At 48.6% G+C, this 24291-nt stretch overlaps 1 protein-coding gene across 2 annotated transcripts in view; it reads left to right on the top strand.

Moving 5' to 3' along the window:
• ANKRD33B (ankyrin repeat domain 33B) overlaps window positions 1-24061 on the top strand; it is a 101490-nt gene extending 77429 nt beyond the window's left edge. Inside the window, exons 3-4 of one of the 2 annotated variants that reach the window (NM_001205847.3) lie at window positions 6559-6699; window positions 17181-18010. In NM_001205847.3, coding sequence (NP_001192776.3) covers window positions 6559-6699; window positions 17181-18010 — 971 coding nt within the window. Of the gene's footprint in view, window positions 1-6558; window positions 6700-17180 lie in introns of both variants that reach the window. The other variant, XM_010816845.4, reaches the window with a different exon arrangement.
• Window positions 24062-24291: the final 230 nt, after the last annotated feature.

The following is a 24291-nucleotide window of genomic DNA, read 5'->3' as shown; positions in this document are numbered from 1 at the left end:
AGGCAGATTCTTAACCAGTGGACCACCAGCGAAGTCCCAGTGTTCTTAACTGAAGAATGTTGAAGCCACATGGCAAAAGGTGAAAAATTTAAGCCATAATACAGTCTGGTGGGAATGAATTTGCAAGGTGGGAGAGGTTGAAGAGAAAGAGGAAGTAATTTGTAGCGTGAATATATTCTCCAGCAGTGGATGGGGAATGTCTTTAAAGCACTGGATGGGGAGGAGAGATTGGCATTTCAATAGGAGAAGAATCCTCCCCTCTTTTCTAGGAGGGATGTGGGGAAGTTTGGGGGGTGATGGGGGGAAAGTAGAGGGAGTTCCCTTCTGTGGTTTCAGTTCCCTCTGTGAAGTAGGAGGTGCAGAGGGGTTTCCTGTAACAGTGGGAAAGTTTAGGGCTTTCCTGATGGCTCAGGGGTAAAGAATCCGCCTGCCAATGCAGGAGACACGGGTTTGATCCCTGGTCGGGGAAGATCCCGCATGCGGTGGAGCAACTAAACCTGCACACCACAAACTATTGAGCCTGTGCCCTGGAGCCAGGGAATCACAGCCCCGCCACAGCCACTGAAGCCCTCGCCCCTGGAGCCTCCACTCCGCGACAAGAAAAGCTGCCTCAAAGAGAAGCCCACTTACTGCAACTAGTGAGCAGCCCCAGCTCACCGCAATAGAGAAAAGCCCAGGTGGCAGCAGGCCCAGCAAAGCCAAACAATAAATAATTAAGAAAAAAATAAAAGAGAGTGGGAAAGTTTAAAATTCCCCACTTGGGGCTTGGGGTATCGTCACTCAATGGAAATCAAGGGTGGACATGATGCTTCTAAGAATGTATAGATATTAACCTTTTCTCTTTGAAACCATGGCAATGATCCAAAGGGAGCTTTGCTTTTCTTCCGCAACATAGATAGACAGATAGGAAGTCAGACTTGGCCACCATGGACTTTTCCACCCTCGTGTACCCTCAGGGAAAACACCACTGGCCAAGTAATCAACAACAGCAGCAATATCCAAAGTAGAGTCAGAACCCTGGGGCTGGGGTGTCCCCAGGAGTCACCTTTGGCTTTTCTGTTGTTTGGTTCAGCCCAACAATTACCGAGACGTGTCCATTCACTTCCTTCTGAGTCAGCATCTCCTCTCTACCCTCCTGTCCTGCTGGGGGTCCAACCACATCTTCTCTGTCCATTGCACGCCCACCCATGAGCCCCCCTCCCCCTCCACTGGTGAGGCTTGTGTATGGCGTGGATAGGATCCGCACCTAGCAGCCGGATGAGAATCACTGTCCCTACCTTGCAGTCTATTGAGTGGCCCTTGCCTAGATTCCCCTTTCATAAGACAAACTTTTGATATTAGAATAGTTCAGACTTACAGAAAAGCTGCAAAGATTGTGCAGAGAATTCAGAACACCCCACACCTGGTTACCCCTGTGGTAGAATCTTACACTATTATGACACAAATTTTGTTTATTACCGAACAAAATAAACCTGTATCGATGCATCTTTATTATTAACTTATGTCCATCTCTTAAAATTCAGACTTCCTCGTTTTTCCACCAATGTACTTTTTCTGTTCCAAGATCCCGGCTAGGGTCCCACGTGATGTTTCGTTGTCGTGTCCCCTCAGGTTCCTCTTGGTGTGACAGTGCCTCAGATTTCATGACCTTGACAGTCTGGGGAGTGCTTGTCTAGTAGTCTGCAGTGTGTGTGCTGAGTGACTTCAGTCATGCCTGACTCTGCGACCCTGCAGACTGTAGCCCGCCAGGTTCCTCTGTCCATGGGATTTCCGAGGCAAGAACACTGGGGTGGTAGTAGTCTGTAGCGGGCGGGTCCCTCAATTTGTGTGTGTCTGTTGTTTTTTTCATGATTAGAGTGGAGTTGTGGGTTTTTCAAAGGAGTACCACAGTGCTAGTCTCATGATGTCCCATGAAGGGTTTTGTTTTTTTTTAAAGTGTTCAATGACACCAGTTATAGACGGTCAGGCTGACTTTGTTCAGAATCATCAGACAGGCGTGAGCACCATTGCAATGGGCAAGTGGGAATTTATAGCCACGGAGCAGAATGGCAGGGGAGGGGTCTGTGGATGGAAAATTACTAAGGCGGAAGGAACATCAGAGGGATTCTGGCCAAACCAACCTAGCAAGATTCTTGATGAAGATGGGCCGGGGTGATTGGATATCCCCTGCGGGGTGGTGGGGGATGAAGAACAGATCAGATACTAGAGTGGAGCAGGGGTGAGTTAACCAGAGTTCAATTGACTTACTAGCTGGGTTCTTGCTAAAGTGAGATTTTGCAAGGAAGAGCACAGATGCACTTGGGAGAAGGTTCAGGAGCCTGACTGAAGTTTGATCAGCAGAGAATCTTTGTCCGCCCACCTCTGGACACGACTGTTGACCCTGATCACCAGGCTGAGGTCGTGTTGGCCAGACATCTCTCTTGGAAGATTACCACCCCCACCACCATCTTCATAGTTTACTCTTCGGAGTGGAGTCTGTGCACAGCCCACGAGTGAAGGAGTGGGTTCTACTGTGTCACCTCCTTGGGACTGGAGCACGTGCATAAGTTATTTGCAGTTTTTCTGCCCAGAGATTTGTCTATTAGGCACTTTTTATACATACCTTGTCTCTCGTCATTTTCACCATCGTGAAGTTGATATTATCTCCGTTTTCCAGTTGTAGAAACAGATTCAGTGACGTTGACTGACCTTCCCAAGGTCACCCGGATTTTAAGTGGCAGGCTCGAAGCTTGAACTTGGGTGTTCTCAGACCCAGCTCTCTTAAGTACTCAGTTCTCTGTCCACATGGCTACTTAGTCACCCCACTGAAGCTGAGTCATCAAGAATTAACTTATTCCCTGGGTCACTTATGCCCTGCTTTTAGGCAGGGTAAGGCTAACAGGGTCCATGGGAGGGGGTGTTTTTGAGCCGTGTGTGGTCAAAGTCCACTCTGAGGACTTCAGGGACCAAATCCTATTCATATGGTCCATGGTGACTAGGCTCAAACTAGATTTTAATGTAAGACACATTCTGTTTTATAAGGAAGTTCAGTTAAGTCACTCAGTCATGTCTGACTCTTTGTGACCCCATGGACTGCAGCACGCCAGGCCTCCTTGTCCATCGCCAACTCCCAGAGCTTGCTCAAACTCATGTCCATCAAGTTGGTGATGCCATCCCACCATCTCATCCTCTGTCATCGCCTTCTCCTCCTACCTTCAACCCTTCCCAGCATCAGAGTCTTTCCCAAGGAGTCGGTTCTTCGCATTAGGTGGCCAAAGTATTGGAGCTTCAGCTTCAGCGTAAGTCCTTCCAGTGAATATTCAGGACTGATTTCCTTTAGGATGGACTGGTTGGATCTCCTTGCCGGGTTCTATTTAGTTACCTACCATCTATCCATCTATCTATGATCCATTCATCAATATATGTACCTACCTATCTGTCTGTCTTCCCTGTCTATCCATCTATCATCTATCTATTGCTTACCTATCTATCATCTGTCCCTGTATCTACTTACCTATCATCTATCTACCTACTTATCATCTGTCTATCTTTCTTACTCAAGGAGAAAGCTCCTTTTGGTTAATTGTCATCTTAAAGAAGGTTAACATTTATTCATTCTTAGCAGCGTCAGGTCCATCTTCTGTTTCAGCTGAGTGAGGTTGTCTGTGCGATAAGAGGTACTGTTCTGTCATCCTGGGGAAGCCAGCGGGACCTGGGAGTGATTTCATGGGTCATGACAGCTTGAGTCCGAGTTGTCAGAACGCATGGGCTGCGTGTTGGTTTTTCCGATCTCTACATAACACACAGGACAGATCTATATAACGGACCGTTTGCTTTGTGGATCCTAGGTATTCCTTCTCCCTGCCTGTTTAGAGCGTTTAGCATGTCAGTGCAAAGGACATCCTGCTGAAGATGCGTCCGACACACTCCTTCATGTTTTTTAGAAAAAATGGCTCTAAACAAATTGCAATTTGTTTCACTACGACCCTGGCTAAATCTAACTGACAGGTGCTGCAGAGCGCTTAGCTGGCCCACAAACGCAACTGAGATCAAAAGACCGCCCTCCCTCTGCCCCCGCCCTGACAGTTTGCCCCAGTTAAGCTGCTTTGGGGATCTGACAGCCAGCATCCTTCCTGGGTCGGCGGGGGGCGGGGGGAATGGCTGGGGTGGCGTGGGTTCTGTAAACAGCAGAGAGTCAAAAAGTGTCAGCCTCTGGTTGGAATCTGTGAGTCACAGAGCGGAAAGGTCCCTCTCATTTGTTTCTGGCTTGTTAACCCCGTGACAGGACCGTGTTAGTCAGTGCTCATCTCAGAAAGTCAGCGAAGTTTCACCTTTTCATGTTGGCAATGAGGTCAGGAGGCGGGCTGAGGTCTGCCACGGGGAGCAGACCACACTGCTTCTGTTAGAGTCCACACCCTGGTTTTTGCTGCTTGTTCGTTTTTAACCCGGAGGCTGATGAGAAGGAGGTACTATCGCTCGGCCAGCAGCCTGCAGTGTCTGGTGCCTTTTGGGGAAGGAAACCCAGTCCCACGTGTACATATGTCTTGATCGGGGTGCGACGACAGGGAGGACAGGGCTCCCACGTGGGAGGAGTTAGTTACTGAGGGGCGTGCACGTATTGGCAGGGCCAGGGTGGAGCCCAGGCGATGCCACTGCAGCAGTAGAAGGGGCTTCTGCCTGCCGCTGTGCTGGGGGCCTCTGTTGGCTCGGCCTCCCAGCCTGCAGGGCATGTGTGTGTGTGTGTGTGCGTGCACATGCGTGTGTGTATGTGAGTCTTAGGAAACACCTTGTGGCTCGTGCCTGCCGTCTTCCGGGGAGGTCTTACCTCCTCTGCCATAGCCCCAGTCTCACGCAGTGCCCTTCCTGGTACCAGTCAAGGAAGGAGCCTCAGGTTTCCTGGCCTCTTCGAGGTGCAGAAGCCTCCCTGCAAGGAGCCGGTGGTGCCCAGTTAACAGCAGAAAGTACAGTTCAGTGTCCACCTGGCCCTACACCTGCAGCCCTGACAGTGAGGGGGGTTCCGAGGGACCTGCACGGGGTGGGGATGAGGGGCTTTCAGAGCTGAATCCTCAGGGTAGAGGGATGGAGACTGGGGACTTCCCTCGTGGTCCGGTGGTGAGGAATGTGCCTGCCAGTGCAGGGGCCGTGGGTTCTTCTCCGCTCCGGGAAGATCCCACATGCCGAGGGGCACCTCAGCCTGTGCCCTGAAACTCCTGAGCCCTGGAGCCTGGAAGCCACTGCAATGAGAAGCCCAACACTGCGACTAGAGAGTAGTCCCCGCTCACGGCAACTAGATAAAGCCCTCATGCAGGAACCAAGACCCAGAGCAGCTCCCCCCTCAAAAAAGGATGGAGACTGGTACCCAGGCCCTCGTGCAGACTGCCCGCACTCCTGAGGTGTGTTAGCCATCATTAGGGCCAGGATGCAGATGGCAAGCAAGAGGGGCTGGGGGTGCCAGGGTCAGGGCGAAGGGGAGCAGAAAGGGAGGCTGTCCTCCACCTTGGTCCTGAAACAGTGACATCTGAGCTTCTGGGACAGTGGTTCTCAACAGGGCTGATTTTGCCCCCAGCGATACTTGGTGAGGTCCAGAGACACTTGCGGTTGTCATGCCTGGGAGGGACGGAGGTGTGGTAGCTACCATGTCTAGTGGGCAGAGTTCAGGGAGGCGGCTGACCATCCTACAGTGCACAGGACAGCCTCATTACCCATCCCAGGTGTCGGACAGCAGCTTCGGACAGCTCGGGCATTTGACCCCAGAGCCTCTTTGTGTGTTGTCTGAGGATCTTTCTCGGGGTGAACCAGGAGCATCCTGGGAACACAGCTTCTCACATGATGTTCTCCTTATTCACCGCTACCTAAGAGTGTGCAGGCTTTTTGAGAATCCTCTGAGAATGAGCAGAAAATCCGGCCCTTTTTTTTGAAGTACAGGGCGATGAAGTGGAGAAATTTATATTCTGATATGAATATTCTTACCTGCTTGGGTTAATGGATGAGGGTCTGGGTAGCAACACTCCCTGTGTTCTCTGTGGGTATGTGTGTGTAAGAGAGAGAGAGAGAGAGAGAGAGGACCTTCTGAGCCATGCCAGGGTGGCAGTATGCACTAACACATCCTGTTGCTATGGTGATGAGATGCAGACTGTCTCCTCTCTGAGGCTCTGGAATTCTGGGAAATGGCTCCTAGCTTCCTTTTCTGTTCTGCATTGCCCTCTCCTGCTGGGAGCTGACAGAATCCGCATGCGACCAGCTCAGGTGTGCCCCCGCAGCCTCCCTGCTGCCCATGTCCACTCCTTAACAGGTTGCCTGGACAGCTGGCCTTCAAGCAGGTTGGCAAAAGGGAACTCAAGTGAACCAGAGGCAGCAGCGCTGTGGCCCAGGCAGGGTCCTCCGTCGCCTTGTATCCTGGACTCCTGAGAATTTTTTCCTGTGGCTTGGGAGGCAAACACACACGCTGCCCACCCTCACAAAGATGGTCCAGCCCTGCAGGCGGATGCTGCCCCATTTTGCTCTGTGTGTAGGAAGCCCTTCTGGGATGCCCACTCTTTGTGGAGGGTGGTCCATCCACGTGTGCATTTCTCTTTGCAGGGCACGTCACCATCACCAACTACTTGTTGAACTATTTCCCTGGTCTTGACCTTGAAAGGAGGAACGCATTCGGGTTCACGGCCCTGATGAAAGCAGCCATGCAGGGCCGGACAGAGTGCATCCGAGCCCTGATGCTAGCAGGTACGTCCCCACCTTTCTTCTGTGGTCTCAGGGCCCCAGGCAATGCTGAGTGTGCTCCTTAAAAAATATGTGTTGGGACTTCTTGCTGGTCCACTGGCTAAGACTCCACACTCCCGATGCAGGGGGCCAGGGTTCGATCCCGGGTCAGGAAGCTAGATCCCACATGCCACATCTAAGAGTTCACATACCACAACTAGAAAGATCCCGTCTGTTGCAGTGAAGAGCGAAGATCTTTTCCTCCTCATGCTAAAAGAGAATCAGTGCCCATCAGTAGAGCACAGCCTCCTTGAGTTATTCTGACAATTAAGTGAGAAATGTTCATGAAGCCCGCACCCAGGGTCAGGCACAGAGAGAGCGTCTTCACATCTCAGTCAGTGGGAGACGCTGTTGTCGCTGTTACTTGATTTCATCATCTTAATTTATTTTGGTTTTGTTCTTGGCTCTGGCTTCAGCTGATCTCGCTGGACCCTACGAGCTCCTAGAGAGAAGGCGTGCCCTCCCATCTCAGTACCTTGTGTGTGCACGTGTGAAGTCGCTCAGTTATGTCCGACTCTTTGCCACTCTATGGATGGTAGCCCTCCAGGCTCCTCTGTCCATGGGATTCTCCAGGCAAGAATACTGGAGTGGGTTGCCATTTCCTCCTCCAGGGGATCTTCCAACCCAGGGATTGAACCCACATCTCTTATATCTCCGGCACTGGCAAGTAGATTCTTTACCACTAGCGACACTTGGGAAGACCCTTGCCTTGTGATTAGATTGGAGTTAGAGGATCCCCAACCTACTTTGGATTGTTTTTTATTTTTTCTCCTGCTTTACTTAACTAGAGTGTTTTAGGAGATGCTGTAAGAAAAATAAATTCTATAAGCAAAGACAGGCTTCAAAGATGAAAAACTTTTTTGTAACTAAAAAAGATCTTAATTGAAATTAATTTCATTGATTGTGCTTTTGACTCAATGACAGTTTCTTTTTTTTTTTTTTTTTTAAAGAGCAGTGGGCTTCCCTAGTGATTCAGCAGGAAAGAATCTGCCTGCCAGTGCAGGAGACTTGAATTTAATCGTTGGGTCGGGAAGATCCCCTGGAGGAGGAAGTGGCAACCCACTCTAGTATTCTTGCCTAGAAAATCCCAGGGACAGAGGGGCCTGACGGGCTTCTCTGTCCATGGGGTCGCAAAGAATCAGACACGACTTCGCAATTAAACAACAACAATCAGTTTCCACGAAGTTTATCGGGGACGTTGGGGAGGGATGGTTCCTCCTAATTAAATGGTGATTATGATGCTTTTGTGTTTGGGGGGTCCTTCATCTGCTTTTACTACTTCTGGATCTTATAATTGAGTGTAGCTATTTACTTTTACCACCAAAAACTTACCCTGTCGATCCAGGAATTTTCCCCATGTGAATTCATTTGAATTACAAACCCTCTTGCTCTTAGATCAATTGCCTGCTAATCACTCTAGACCTTGCGTGGGATTTCCTGTCTTTCTTTTTTCCTGGGTCTGGTGCAGGTTTCAGGCAGTTACAGGATCTCAGAACCATTTTTCAGATCTCAGGAGAGATGGGTCTGCTTAAGACAGTGTATTCAATGCTAATGTGTTTCCCCCTTTTCCTCTGTTATTTGGTTAACAAATTTGGCATTAGGTTTCATATACTTTCCCTTTCCTGTTCCCATCTGCGTGATCACAACCTCATCAGTCTAGAATAATCCCTCATGAGTACAAACCTCTAGGCCTGCATCCCTGGACTGAACGTGGTCAGAGCAGAAAGACGCATAAAACCAGCTGGATCCTGGTGTCAAATTCCAGCTCCTCCGTTCAGCCTCTCTACAGCCAAAGCCAGTCACCTCCTGCCCTAGGCCTGTTTCTTCTTAATATTCAGCGGACGTCAGTAGTTACTGCAGAGCGTCGTGATGGGGACTGACTGAGTTCACACATGACACGGACGGTTGCCTGGAATGGAGGAAGCTGTAGGTAATGGTTGAAAAAGTAAAAAAGTGTGAAACTGTTAGTTGCTCAGTCGTGCCCTACTCTTTGTGATCCCACGCATTGCATCCCAGGCTCCTCTGTCCATGGGATTCTCCAGGCAAGAATACTGGAGTGGGTTGCCATTCCCTTCTCGGGCATCTTCCTGACTCAGGGATTGAACCAGGGTCTCTTGCGTTACAGGTGGATTCTTTACCATCTGAGCCACCAGGGAAGATTTGGTTATCATTATTGTTATTACGGATTTTATTATTTTTTTAATTAATTTACTTATTTATTTTTGGCTGTGCTGGGTCTTTGTTGCGGCGCATGGGCTTTCTTTGTGGCGAGTGGGGGCTACTTTTTCTTGCAGTTTGAGGGTTGCTTCTCTCCTGTGGAGCACGGGCTCCAGGGCACGCGGGCTTCGGTGGCTGCAGCTCTCAGGGTCCAGAGCACAGGCTCAGTAGTTGTGGTGCGAGGACTTAGTTGCTCCAGCATGTGGGATCTTCCCCGACCAGGGATCGAGCTCGTGTCCCATGCCTTGGCAGGCAGATTCCCCTCCACTGTAACACCAGGGAAGTCGGTTATTAGTGACTTTGTGTGTTTAATATGATTTGTTAAATGAAAAACTATGGTATACTTTTCCCTTTGAAAATATGCTTATGATGAGATACTTCACTTTCTTACTTCTCAATCCTGGTCCTATCGACACTGGGGCCGGGTGACTCTTCAGGGTGGGCTGTCCTGTGAATTGCAGGCTGTTCAGCAGCACCCCTGGCCTCTGCTTGCTAGGTGACTGTAGCACCTCTTGGTTCGGACAACCAAAAATACCTCTGGACGTTGCCAAACGTCCCCTATTGGGAAAGTCGACTGTTGTTGAAAGCCACTGATGTGATGTAAATGGGAAACGATGGGGAAAGTGAAGAGAGAATCTGACGCCTTCTTCAGGAAGCTTTTGACTGCCCTCTAAGGCTTTTGTTGTTTAACTTTAGAATATTTTCATTTTCTGCTGTTGCCACTAAGTTAGCTTCTACTTTTCCCCAGGAAAGTGGGTTACATTTTCCTCTTACAGTAGATGTGTGTGTGTCTGTTTTAGAAGAGAAAACAATATGTGATTGAATGTCTTTTCTGAATTTGATACATAGCAAAAAGGATACTTGTTGAGATATTTAAATAATTGGCATCAGTATTTTAAAGTCTTCTTATTTCCATTTGAATTTATTAAGAAAAACTAAAGCCTGTAAAGATCCTAAAATCTGAGTATTGCTTTTGGATTGATGTTTATGTACAGCTAAGAACAAAGTACAGAATCAGGTCATCCTGTGATCATTTTAAAAGCAAAAGGCATTTTTGCATTACTACATAATAATGGTTAGGATAAAATTGTGTATCTCATTCTCATTTTTTCGAGTGCAATATTCTTCTGAACCTGAGTGTCTTTCTGAATCTGGGTTGAATTTCATTATATTTAATAAGAACTATTTCCTTTTAGAAATAATGAATCATTGAATTGAATGCCACCCCTAAACTGTTTAGATTTTCTAATAGTTCATAATCTATGAGTGCCTATGAGCTCTTATCTTACCTTGTCAGGCAGAACAAGGTAATGTCAGAATTACCAAAACTTAGGCTTTTAATAAAAATATAACTAGGTTCTAAAAAGCTGATCTGTTGGCTCTTTCGTTTTGGGCTTCCTAAGGAGAACTGTCAGCTCTGCTGATATCACAGCGGGGTTGGAGCTGGGTGGTGCTGACTGCAGAACCTTGTTAATTCAGTGGAATATTAATGCCCCAAAGTGATGGGTGTGTTTAATAAGTGGCTCCGAGAACCGTACAGAGGATGTGATTATCTCTGAAGAGAAGCAGAACCCGGCGGAGGTTGGTTCCAGACTTGCTTAAGAGAGCTGGCTTTCATACCTGACGTGTGTCATTGCTGCGGCATTTGGGGAGCAAACACAACCAAACAAAAGCCTCTAGTTTCCCTGTGATTGTGGGGAACAAAACAGACAGAAAGGAAGGTGGAGGAGGCTCATCTAATGAGCAGAGAGCAGAGGCATTACCGCTACTGATCATATCCTCATCCTTGTTGTAGGCAAGCCCTGACTGTGTGTTTCCGGAAAGCCAAAGGATATGATGTCCCCAGAGAGGTTTCTTTCTGCTTGTAGAGGAAAACATGGATTTCCCATAATTAAGTTGGAATAGTTTCAAGTTATTAAGAAGAGGAAGGGCAAAAAATCAGGGATTTTATATCACCAAGGGCACAGTCTCAGCTTGGGCACCCACGAAAACCAGCTGTGAGACAAGGACACAGAAGTACTTGTTCTAGAAAGTGAAACCAGGGGCAAGTATTTGTTCGAGAGAGTCACCCCAGGAAGCCAGTCAGGGATAAGGAAGCCAGACTGGGAAGACTGAAAAACCAAGCCATGTGAGTTACCAGGTGGGCACGTGGGAATCAGCACTGCTGAGATCTCTCAGACTGAAGTGCCTGGGGATGGGGTGGGATCCCTGCCTTTAAGGGCTCTTCCTGATGACCCTGCCTCCTGGTTTATCATATTGATTATATCTCAAGATATCATATTGATTAATATATTGAATATATCCTATTCATATTTAATATCATATTGAATAGCATATCATATTGAATATATCATATTGATTATACCCCAAGATGATGTATTGATTATATATTGAATATATGATATTCATATTGAATAGCATATCATATTGAATATCACATAGAATATCATATCATATTGAATATATCGTATTGATTACACCCCAAGTGCCCGAGATATAGGCCGGAGGTGGCCCAGGACAAGGCCAGTAAGGGCTGGTCCCCACTGATCTTGTGTGACCGTCACCGCCAGAAAACAGTGATTCCCTCAGTTCTTGTCCTCTTGATGAGAAAGAATTCAATTAAGAGACACGGATCAGTTTTAAGGAGCAAGAGTTTTACTGAGCAAAGCAAACCTGCGTGCCTGAGAGAGAGAAGCGAAACCAGACGCCTCCCCAGGACAACGGGGTAGCATTGCTTTTGCAGGGTGGAAAATCCCACCTTTTCTGCGTAATTTGATGACAGGTTGATTGACAGCTGTAGGTTGTGTAACTTCCTCCTTGCCCACAGGTGCTTAGTCACAAGCACCCAAGTGAAACCCCAGGGGGTTGGGGGGCGGGGGGAGGGCAAACAGCAATGCTAACTTACTACAATTGGGCATAATAAACCCAGGGTTACTATGAGTCACCTTTTAGATCTCGGTGCGCCTGCGCCGGCCTGGGCAGGTGGTTTTATCTTGTTTTGTTCTGATAAGGCTGGAAACTTAGCGGTCCTTGACCACAAAAGGGGAAGCTCTCTGGGTGTGTTGTAATCACCTGTGTCTAGGTGGGGAGGGAAAGATGACCCCCCCCTCCCCATCCAAGATGGAGCAGGGACCCACTCCTGTCTAACATGAGCAGAAAGGCCTCTTGTGGGTGTGGGTAGAACTGGAGTGGGGCCTTCATTTGAAGGGTAGGTTGCTCAGGGATAGGCTTCCTGGGGTGGCTCAGATGGTAAAGAATACGCCTGCAGTGCAGGAGACCCAGGTTCAAACCCTGGGTGGGGAAGATCCTTTGAAGGAGGGTATGCAACCCTCTCTTGTATTCTTGCCTGGTGAATCCTATGGAGAGAGGAACCTGTCAACAGTCCATGGGGTTGCACAGAGTCTACAGTCCATGGGGTTACACAGTCAGACATGACTGAAGTGTCTTAGCACATCACGTGGGGTTGGGGGCTTACAGAGACATAGGAAAGGAAGTGATGCATCCTGGGCTCTGCCTGCCTCCTACTGGTCCCATGGACCTGGCCTTGACTCTTGGGGGAAAGGGTCCTAAGAATGAGCAACAGAAGGTAGATTGTCTTCCTTTAGTCTCTTTTAGGGGAGAAGGCAATGGCACCCCACCCCAGTACTCTTGCCTGGAAAATCCCATGGATGGAGGAGCCTGGTAGGCTGCAGTCCATGGGGCCGCTAAGAGTTGGTCACGGCTGAACGACTTCACTTTCACTTTTCACTTTCATGCATTGGAGAAGGAAATGGCAACCCACTCCAGTATTCTTGCCTGGAGAATCCCAGGGACGGGGGAGCCTGGTGGGCTGCTGTCTATGGGGTCGCACAGAGTTAGACACGACTGAAGCAACTTAGCAGCAGCAGCAGCAGTCCCTTTTAGGAGGTTTGTCTCTTCCAGTAACAGAAATCCCGACTTGACAGTTGATTAAATAAAGCAAGCATCTATTTGTCTCACCTCACTAGAAGTCACCCAACAGAGTCGGCCCTGACTCCCTGAGAACATACAGATCCAGGTTTCTTCCTCCATGCTTTTCTTGACTCAGCATTGCCCCCACACCCTCCACCCCTCCACCCCCCCCCCACCCCCACCCCTCCACCTTCCAGTGTGTTGACTGGTCACCTCATGAAGAGTTCGGATGCTCACTGGAGCTCCAGCCTCAGATCCGTGTCTCGGACAGGAAGCAGCATCACTGATAACGTGACCCCTTTTTCTAAACTTAATCAATTTGTTCATTTATGGCTGTACTGGGTCTTTGTTGCTGTGTGTGGGCTCGCTCTAGTTGTAGCAAGCGGGGGCTACCCTCTAGTTGAGGTGCACGGGCTTCTCATCGCTGTGGCTTCTCCTGTTGCAGAGTGTGGGCTCTGGAGCACGTGGGCGTCAGTAGTCGTAGCTCTAGAGCAAGCCCTCAGTAGTCTCGGTGCCCAGGGTGTAGTTCCCCGACCGGGGATTGAACCTGTGTGACTCCTGCATTGGCAGGCGGATTCTTAACCACTGGACCACCAGGGAAGTCCCAAAGGTCCCTTTGATCAGGGATGCAATGGCCTTCTCTTTGGGGCTCCCTGACCAGTTGTAAGGGAGGCTGGGAAAATGGAAAACAAGATTGCAGGTCATAGAGGTTAGAACTATGATCCTCAGTGGGGTGGAGATGTGTGTGGTTCCTTGGGGGACATCTTTGGCTGTCACAGCTGGTGGAGTGCTACTGGCATCTAGTGGGCAGAGACCAGGGGTGCTGTTTAAAGTCCTGCAATGCACAGGAGAGCCTCCACCACATACAGTCATCTGGCCCAGATGTCAATGTTGTTGCTGTTCAGTTGCTCAGTCATGTCCGACTCTTTGTGACCCCATGGACTGCAGCATGCCAGGCTTCCTTGTCCTTCACCATCTCCCAGAGATTGCTCAGACTCATGTCCGTTGAGTCAGTGATGTCATCCAACCATCTCATCATGTCATCCCCTTCATCTCCTGCCTTCAGTCTTTCCCAGCATCAGGGTCTTTTCTAATGAGTTGGCTTTTTGCATCAGGTGGCCAAAGGATTGGAGTTTCAGCTCCAGCATCAGTCCTTTGAATGAATATTCAGGACTGATTTCCTTTAGGAAGGACTGGTTTGATATTCTTACTGTCCAAGGGACTCTCAGTCTTCTCAAACACCACAGTTCAAATAGTTCCGAGGTTTTGAAACTCAGGGTTAGACCAGTGATGATGGACTGCCTAGAACTGAGTAGTTGCTGCCTTGAACAAAATAGAGGATCCTGTATAGACAACTCACAGCACCCAACTTGGTAGCAAATGAACTAACTGTCAGGAGCTCAGCTCTTGTCTACACTGCTGAAGCCCTGGGTGAACCAACAGGGAGGTAGGGGTGAGGATACCAAGAGTCTCCTGGTCAGAAGACTGGTACACTGGCCTTTCAGAGCTGCTCCATACTCTCTGAGAGGTATGTGCATAAAATGCTAATCATCAGTACTTGTCTGTCATGATTTAATGACTGTGTCCAGGCCTTTAATATTACCCTGAATCACAGTGATTTCTTAAGGAAGTGAATCCCTTGTTTGTAGCAGGACTCAAGACTCTTGCGCGGCAGTACAGTCAGAATGGCCTTTGTTCTTTCGAGTGTTTGTATTTTCCAAGATGATTTTGGAGAGGAAGAGGCACACTCAACTTTTGACAGCTGTTCCTTTAGTTTTCCATTAGCATTTGAAAAATGTCTCTTTCAGGCAGTGTTCATTAAGATTTTAATTTTGCAGTTTGCTCCTTTTCAAGTGACATGCAATTAATTAAGGCTTAATGTGTCATCTATTTTTTGCAATGACATTTTTACTGCCCCCTTTTCATTTGAGTCAGTTTATAAATTGTACTCTAGCTAATGAGTTCCATCCTGATTTCCAGTTTCAAATAATTATCACTCTTCTAATATGGTGATTCTTTCATGTGTCACAGAATTAAGAGTGTTACTGGGCGAATTCAGGTGAGCTGGGTCTGCCTGGGCCATTGGCCACGGCGGCTGCAGGGCAAGGAAGCCACTGAGACCCCTACTCCTCTTTTCAGTGCTTATTCCCCAGCCTTCGAGTGTCGGACACTCCAGTCTATGTGGGACGTACATGCAGAAGCCTCTTCCAAGCCTGGTCCCTGCAGAGCGTGCAGGCTAGATAACTGCCCTATTTCCCCACATTGTTTTGCCAGTGGAAATATGACTAAGGGGACTTGAAATCCTGAATGATTTTTAACTGTATATGCAGCTGAGATTGGACCAAGCTTAACTGAACAGCAATTCCTTATTAATTTCTCTTTTACTGAAACTTACAAACATTTCATCAAGTTGAATTGAAGATTAACTTTGCAGTATCAGGAGGGGCAGTGGGTGGTATGGGGAGATTTGTGAACGAAGTGACTTGTGTAAGGGAGATTGTGAAGATGTAGGAGGCAGATTTCTCCAGAAAGACATAACAGGTGGGAGATATATAGTAATAGAATTATTTTAGGGAGGTTTTTTTTCCAGTAGTCATGTATGGATGTGAGAGTTGGACCATAAAGAAGGCCAAGCACTGAAGAATTGATGCTTTGAAACTGTGGTTCTAGAGAAGACTCTTGAGAGCCCCTTGGACTACAAGGAGATCAAACCCATCAGTCCTAAAAGAAATCAACCCTGAATATTCATTGGAAGGACTGATGCTGAAGCTGAAGCTTGAATCCTTAGGCCACCTAACGTGAAGAGCCAACTCATTGGAAAAGACCCTGATGCTGGGAAAGATCGAAGGCGGGTGGAGAAGGGGACGACAGAGGATGAGATGGTTGGATGGCATCACTGACTCAATGGACATGCGTTTGGGCAAACTTCAGGAGATAGTGAAGGATAGGGAAGCCTGGCGTGCTGCAGTCCATAGAGTTGCAAAGTGTTGGACACGACTGAGCAACTGAACAGCAACAACAATGTTACGGAAATTGGCATTGGTAAGCCTGGAATCTGTAGGACATGCCAGGATCCTGGAGACTTGGGCAGGAGTGGATGCTGCGATCTTGAGGCTGGATTCTTTCTTCTCCTGAAAACGTCAGCTTTTGTTCTAAGGTCTTCAGCTAGTTGGAGGAGGTTCACCCACATTTTGGGTGCTAATCTCTTTGACCTAAAGTCAAATGATTGTGGATGCTGATTGCATGTACAAAACACTTTCACAGTGCACTTAGATTACTGTGGGATTAAAGCCCTGAGGACCTGGGCCGTGTCAACACAGAAAGTTCACAGAGGAGGAGGCCTCCCTGCAGGGCGGGGGGAAGTGCAGACTGTTGAGGGTCAGGACCCAGGTCTGGACACTTCTCTCTTATCAGCTTCGAGGCTTCAGGCAGTGCCCTCAGCAACCATGACTGCCATCCATTGTAACAGACGTTTATTAAAATCATGCCTCCCACCAATCAGAATGATATGTGTTCAGGAAGCAAAAACAACTAAGATGTGCCTCTGTCCTGGAAGCCCACAGTCTGGTAAAGATGACAGACCCGTGACCAGCTAACCTGAAGCACCAAAAGTGAACAAACACACACTTCCTGCAAAAATAAGAATCATAACCTCCGAGAGTGAGATCTTGGAGGAAAAGGAGAGTTGATAGATAAATAAGACAGCAAATGCTTTGCCAGTGACAGTTACTGGTAGTATTTTTAGAACATTCTAGTAGCATCCGCCAGGTGTTACAAACCACCTGTCTCTCCATTGCCAGAAAGCCATGAAGTCTCATTTCTATATTAAAAAAAATCCACAATTTAGGTGCTGAGTTTAAGCGGTTTTCTTTATAGGAAAGAGGGGCTTTTCAAATGGTGCTAGTGGTAGAGAATCCGCATGCCAAGGCAGAAGACCCAGGTTTGATCCCTGGCTTGGGAAGATCCCCTGAAGAAGGGAATGACAACCCACTCCAGTATTCTTGCCTGGAGGATCCCATGGACAGAGGAGGCTGGCAGGCTATGGTCCATGGAGTCACAGGGTCAGACACGACTGAGTGACTAAGCACAGCACAAACCATGAAGTCGGGCACTTAAAGGTGGGTTGTGTTATAATAGTAAATGCCAGGGGTGACACTCAGGTGTGGGTTCGCCCAGGTGGCCCAGCTCCAAGGTAGAGTCAGCTGTCTCCATCTCCTGTTGTCTTTTGTTTTCTGTCTGTGGAAGGGAAAAGGTCTGCTTGCATCCACCCATTCCTATTTTCTCTTTCTGGTTTTCAGGGGCGGATGTCCACGCCAGGGACTCCCGCAGGGGTATGTCCTCCCAGGAGTGGGCTACCTACACTGGACGGTTTGAAGCGGTTCGGGTCATCCAGAGGCTACTAGAGCGACCCTGCCCGGAGCAGTTTGGGGTAAAGTACAAGCCAGAGCTGCCACTGGCCCTGGAAGCAGGTCAGAAGCCCACAGGCTCCAAGAGCTGCTTGCAGAAGCTTACGGATTTTGTGCGGTCCACGCTGACCTCCCGCTCGCGCCAAGGCATGGAGGACGGGGGAGCCCTGGACCACATGGTCAAGATGACCACGAGCCTCTACAGCCCCGCCGTGGCCATCGTCTGCCAGACCGTGTGCCCTGAGAGCCCTCCCTGTGTGGGCAAAAGGCGGCTGGCGGTGCAGGAAATCCTGGCGTCGCGCGGGGACCAGGACACGCAAGCCCAGGAGAGGGACAAGGGGGAGGGCCCCGAGCCGCAATCCCAGACCTCCCAGGCCGCGGGGGTCTCCAAAGAGGAGGCCCCCAGAGCCGGCCTCGCGTCTTCGCAGCCGCCGGTCGCCCCCCGGAGGGCCAGCCTCCTGCCCCTGCAGCTGTTGCGGCGGAGCAGCGTGCGGCCCGGCGTGACCATCCCCAAGGTGCGCGTCAGCAAGGCGCCCGCTCCCACCTTCCAGCCTGAGCGGGCGGCCCGGGGCAGCACCAAGGACAGCAGCCACCTGCAGCTGCCCAAGTGGCGGTACAAGGAGGCCAAGGAGGAGAAGCGGAAGGCGGAGGAGGCGGAGAAGCAGCGGCTGGCCGCGGCGCAGAAGGAAAAGCGGACGTCGTCCTGGAGGAAAAGGACGTGAGGGCGGGTGTGTCCGGCGCGCGGGGGCGAGGCAGGACGCAGAGCCCGCCAGCCGGGCATACGAAGCTGGCCGGAGCCCCGGGGGAGGCGGCGGGGACGCTGGGTGTGGTCCTCCCTGGAAGTGTGCGCCCCTGCATTTTACGCACAGCACCTCCCAGGGCGCACAGAAAACGTTCCTGTTTGTTCAGGCCGCACCCAGGAGTGAAGTGGGCCAAGCCCTAATTGAATCGCCTGAAACCAGTTCCCCCAGCAATCAGTACTCGTAGTGGGCATTCTACCTAAAACTCGACCATTGAGCCACCCGAGAAGCCCCCCTTGGAACCTCAGTGCAGAAAAATTTAAGACCAGTTTATCCAAAGGACATTTTCTGTATAGTTCTGTATTTTTCAGTTATGATCAGACTTAGAGCACTTGACCAGTGATAGGGCTCTTTGTAAATACTTATGACGGTCTTAATGCATTTGTCTGAAGACCCTTTGTTCAAAATACTGTTTCTAGCAGTAATTATTTGTGCTATCTCTATGATTTCACATAGAATCTGTGGCATTCTCCTCCTGTCGACCCCCTTTTGCTTTTTTTATTGGGGGGGCTTTGCCTTTCCATCTCCTTGGGGGTGCTCTAAAGCACCACACGTCCTTAATTGGATTAAGTGATGTTGAAGATTTCTATTGGATAAAGGCATTTGCTTTACCGCAAAATACTCAAGTAAGACAGGGGAGTCACATTTCCTTTAATTTCTGAAGCTCTCTTTTCCATCCAGTGGTAAAAATGGAGAAAACCCAATTGTCAAAGTATGAGACTGCATAGAAGAGTGTGTATTTATTGCTAGAACTAAGCTCATTTTAAGCAAGGGGTTTTAGATAATCTGCATATAAAGTCTTGAACATACTCAAAAATAGAAAAAAAGTGTTTAAGAAGATGGGGGCAACGCTAATAAATTATTACTAGAAATACAAAATTAAGTTATGTGCTCTTAGACAATTGAATTAAAATATCCTTAAGATGTAAAAAGAAATGCTAGATGTATAGAGTTCTGCAAAACTACTGACACAGGTGGGCCATACATTTTTTGAGAAATAGGGATTAGAGCTGAATGTTAAGCAAACATGTTTTTGGCAAATTCTCCTGGAGTGAGCTGGGTTGCTTCCTCCTCCCGACTCAATTCTGACAGATACCTGGTGTGGAATTTTATTTTTCCTTTGATGAAAGCCCCTGGTGTTCAGTTTATCCTCATGCAGGCTTTGTAGACTTGCCAAGATTCGGGAACTTTGGCGGTGCACGGGTGTGGTTTGCCCCAGGCCCTGAGCGCTCCGTGGGAGTTTTCTGTCCATACTTTTATCTCCAAAAAGCTGAGAAATACTAAAGAATCTCTGGCTCTCTGGGTTGCAGAGTCTCTCTCACATATGCACTACCAACAGCACTTTATTTAAATATTATCCTGCATATAAGCCATAGATTTAAAACATTACAGACCAATGGGAAGCTGTTTATTCTGTCTCTGGATTGAAATCGTGCTCCCTGGCCACGTGGTGACGAGTGCCCATCCATCTCATGATGTGGGCAGCGTGGCACTGGCTCGCCCTCCTTTTCCCCCCACCCCCCACTATCAGACACTGAGCATCTTACACTCATCTCTCCAAAAACCTCAATTAACAGACCATCAGGCTGCACCCAGGCTAATGGGAGGCAGATGTGACGATAATCCATCTTTTAAAGTCAGATTTTAGTGAATTCTTCCCTTGTTCCAGAAGGGCCCAGGAAGAACGGCCCAGAGGTCTGGACCTGCTTTGAGCATCACTGATGTGGTTGGCTGTAGGTCACCCTTGAGCCTAAGAGTTGGGCTTGGCCAAGTGCCCTTGGATGAGATGAGCGCTGGTCCCCGAGGTGGAAAGAAACACGTCTTTGTTTCCCTGATGGGCCAGTCTACACCCTACATTGAGATTATGTTTTGTGTTGATATGTTTTGGTTGCTTTGAATGGTTGGCTGCACTTTCCTCCCCAAGGGCTCACCCCTCCTTCTCCTCCAGTGTCGGTCAGGGATAGGGGCACCGACGGGCAGTGTCCCCCTCAGCTCTGTCACCACTCAAGTTCCCTGCTGGCCCTTTTGCCTCCTTTTTCTTTTTCTTTTTGTTTTCTGCCTATCTTCTGCTCCAGATTTAGCTAAAATGCCTTGATCATCCCTGGCGCCACTACTCAGAGGTCTAAAAAGAGCAGAAAACTGTGGAGTCATGAGAGATCAACAGTGTCCCTGATGACTTACCGTGTCGTGCCCTCCAGACACTCAAGAGTGAATGGACAGCAGATTTCACCTGCTGCTTCTGTGCAGAATTCCGCCCCACCCACCACCTTCTTTTCATTTAGGGAGGGAGATTTAGCTTGCTCTCCTGACAGTTGGGGCTTCCCTGGTGGCTCAGCTGGTAAAGAATCTGCCCACAATGAGGGAGGCCTGGGTTCGATCCCTGGGTTGGGACGATGCCCCTGGAGAAGGGAAAGGCTACCCACTCCAGTATTCTGGCCTGGAGAATTCCATGGATTGCATAGTCCATGGAGTCGCAAACAGTCAAACACGACTGAGCAACTTTCAGTTTCACCTGACAGATGAGAGCACCGCCCTGCTGCACAGAACAAGGAGGATCCGGTGTCTGCTTTGTACTCCTGATGTTTATTAACTGTAAATAGTGAATTTCAACTTGACAGGTACCTTCTCAGGGATTTATATATAAATAGAGTTAGGGGGAAAGGTGAAGTATATTTTAATACTTTTTAGCATCTGAGTGAGTTGTTATCACACTAGACAGAAGAAATATTTCTAAGATAATGTCAGTGCTGCTTTTTCCCCAGGGCGATGCCTGGGAATCACCCCTCCCATTGAGACTTCTTGATTCTTAGAACCTCGGGACTCTGGTGGCTGAAATGGCTTTGGAGTGGACGTGAAGTCACTTCTCAGGGCCTCTCAGTTGCCTCTCGTGGAAGCGAACCCTTGTATTTAGGAAAAAAAAATTCAACCTCTGTGTACGAAGAGGTGGCTGTGACAACACAGATGGGCCACCCATCGATTTTACCTCTAGAAGTGGTTCCTCCCCATCCAATACCTGCGTGTGTGGTGTGAGAAGGATGGTGTTTCTCTCTGCTTCCGTGAATCACATGTTCTACAGTCAGCCCTGTGCCAGGCTCACTGCCGGGAGAGGGCAGGGAAAAGCTGGAATGACCATGGTGTTTAGAGACCTTCCATGTCTTCGGCTACACCCAAGGAATGCAACATTATGAACCTTTGTGACTTTTTTCTGCAGCGCCTCCCCACGGGCTCCTGGCGGCACCAGAAACCTCAGAAATGGGCTTGGAAATTGCACTAGGTCATCATCTCAACTTCCGGCCCTCCTGCGACTCGCTCCTTCTGCGGTGGAGGGTTGAGTTTGTGATGTCAGTTGGAAAGTGGGATTTGTAGGTGTGGGGATGGGTGGGCCAATCCAAGCTGCCTCTGCCCACTTCCTTCGGGGCCATCAGTGGCCAGCCAGGTCTCTGGAAAGTCCACTGAGTAGAGATGAGGCTCTGAAACTGAATCCCACGAGGTGAGGGCCAGACCACAGTACTGAATTGGATGCAAAGCCCTCAGTCTCCGGGAAGAGTCACAGGTACCCAGTTACTATGAAGTGAAGCACTCCTAAGGGATGGATGAAGGAGCCAAGACTAATAAGAAGGGCTGATCTGTTTCCCACAGCCTCTGGCAGGGGCACAGTTTTCCCCCCTGACCCACACTACATTAAGACAGAAGACCGTCTCTGCATCCTTCGCCCGAGCTTGCTCTGCGAAATGAGCCCTAGTCCCAGGCTCACCTGGGACCCCTCACTGTTTCATCCTCCATCCTGATATCTAATACGATGCAGGTATTCCCTGCAGTGCTGAGATTGATCAGGAACTATTGTAAGCTTCTTGTTGCAACTGTTTTTACCAAATGAAGTGCTGGCACTTTTTAAGTATTTGCGGACATTCTAACACGCCCCCCACGCTCACGAGCCCCATGGGGAGCTGTTTGGATTCTGCCCTTGGCTGTGGGTGCCCAGCTCACGGTGATCCCTCAGGACTCTGGCCTGTGTGTCTGGTCCTTGCTGTTCTGGGCAGTAGGCTCACACTGAGCCCCTTTCAGCGGGGCCTGGGGGACCATGTCTTCTTGGGAAGGAAAGCGGGAGGATCCATCAGGAGCGATTAAACAACAAAGTCCCATTCACCTGGACAACTGGCATTGATACATAAATTGATACATAATCGTGACCACGGTGGGGGCGGGGTGGGGGGGGAGGCTGTTGCTATAAAGAACTTGCAACAAAACAGCTCTTCCTGAAACCCTGGTTGCCCTGCCAGTTCCAGCATGGAGAATTTGTTTCAAACCTCTGGGTAACTCTTGTGTCAGGGATGAATTCGTGTGTCTTCATTAACATTTAAAACCAGCAGCTAAAAAAAAGTTCACTGGAAGTTTTTTTTTTTAAGAAATAGAAAAGCAAACAAAATCGCCCCACTTCCCCAAACCATCACAACCTGGTTTGATTTAGCTCATTTTTGAGGAACTCAGTTGAATGAGATGGCTGCTGTTCAATCTCTCCTTCCCCTGACCCAGCCTGAAATAACGCTCTTGTGAAAGGCAAGCCCTGCAGTGGTCTGACGGCTCTCAGCTGCAAGGGGAGGCGTGTGACGTGATGTGAGCGGGTGCACACACACCCACAGGAAGGAGTTTGGGTTTCGTGCTCACGAAGGGGACTGCCACTATAGCTGCCAGGGAATATCAGCTATGACCTGGTGTATTTGAGGATGAGACAGCCCAAGACCCCCACCGGGACCCCTCAAGTGTGTCCAGTGTGGCACAGAACACAACCAGCGTGTCATCACCCAGGTGTCCTTGTCAAAAGGTGGTGTTGGCCTGGGCGGCTCCTGGATGAGGTTGTGTAGCCGGGCCTGGGTCCTCTCTGCTGTTGGCTGCATCCCTGGCGTGGAGTGGCAGAATCCAGAGGGGATTCTTGGGGGGAGCTCCACCAGGTATTCGGCCTGGGGTCACAGATGGTTCGGTACCAGGCTGACTTAAGAAGCAGAACCAGGAGGCTGCTGAGAATTCCCCGAGTCTGTCCAAGTGTTGAGATGCCCTAATCGATCACTGCTCATGCAGTTTGGTTTTTGAGAGAATCACTTCATGATAACGGGACATTTTTCTCCTGTTTTTGAAGAAAATGTGGATGAGAAACTAAACGAACCCAGGCAGGCCCAGCAGTGGCCTGTGCTGATGCTTTATGAGATTTTTGGGAGGTCGCATTGAAGCACTTTAACACCAGTTTCTGAGCAGACGTTCTGGAAGCTGGTTTGGAAACTCATGGCTCTTTCAAAACTGGATGAAAACCAGAAAAGGATGCTAGAAACCTGGCAGTGTTACCAGCAACCCTGTGAACCTTTGGGACATCCCAGGGAATTTGAGTAATAGACCCCATTGAAACAAACAGGCAAGGCAAATCTCATTGGAATCCTTTTCATTCAAACCCTCGTTCTCCCTGGCACACGCTGGGTGTCTGAAGATACGTCTTTAACAAGGGTGATGAAGAATTGTGTGCACTCTGCACAGGGGCCAGGCTTCAGGTTATGTCACGTTGGTATAAGCTTTGTTTTCTGAATGTAAAACTATTTTCATTGTCATTTCTAAAAATCCGGTGGGTTTCTGGACATTGTAAAAATGTTGAATAAGGATATAATTGTGTAAATTTCATAGCGTTTTATTTTGAGGTGAGAGTTTTGTTACGGTTTATAAAAGATATTTTCCTATTTAGACCTCAGGGCTATTTGGGGACCTACAAATAAAGGTGACCTCAGCCATTTCAATTCTTGATATCCAAAAGGTTAATCATCTTTAAGTTAGATGGGATATATTGTTCAGCAGAAAGAATGTGTCTTTCCCTTTGACCTTTGAACAAACTCTGTACCTAAAGTTTAAAAAGTATAACAAGATGTGGTCATGTAAAACTGTGGCTACAGAATTAAAAATCACTTGTGAAATAAACAGTCTTATGGTACAACAGTGTTCTATTGGGATAAACCTAAGTGTGTATAAATTAGGAAATGATACTATGATACCAGTATTTTTAATGTTACTCATTTTGAGCGAAGTAGGTGTGCACTCCCTTCATCTGACACACTCTTATTTTTCACATTGTATCGCAAAGGGAAGATTTTTTTTTACATGTGAAAATAATCTCTTTGCATCCTGCCTCTTCTCAGAAGTGCCCACTGGTGGGGAGGCATCCTTCG

This window comes from Bos taurus, chromosome 20 (genome assembly GCF_002263795.3).
Source record: "Bos taurus isolate L1 Dominette 01449 registration number 42190680 breed Hereford chromosome 20, ARS-UCD2.0, whole genome shotgun sequence".
In the NCBI taxonomy this organism is placed as follows: Eukaryota; Metazoa; Chordata; class Mammalia; order Artiodactyla; family Bovidae; genus Bos; species Bos taurus.
Note: the sequence above shows the minus strand (reverse complement) of the source record. Positions and strands in the feature narration are given on the sequence as shown.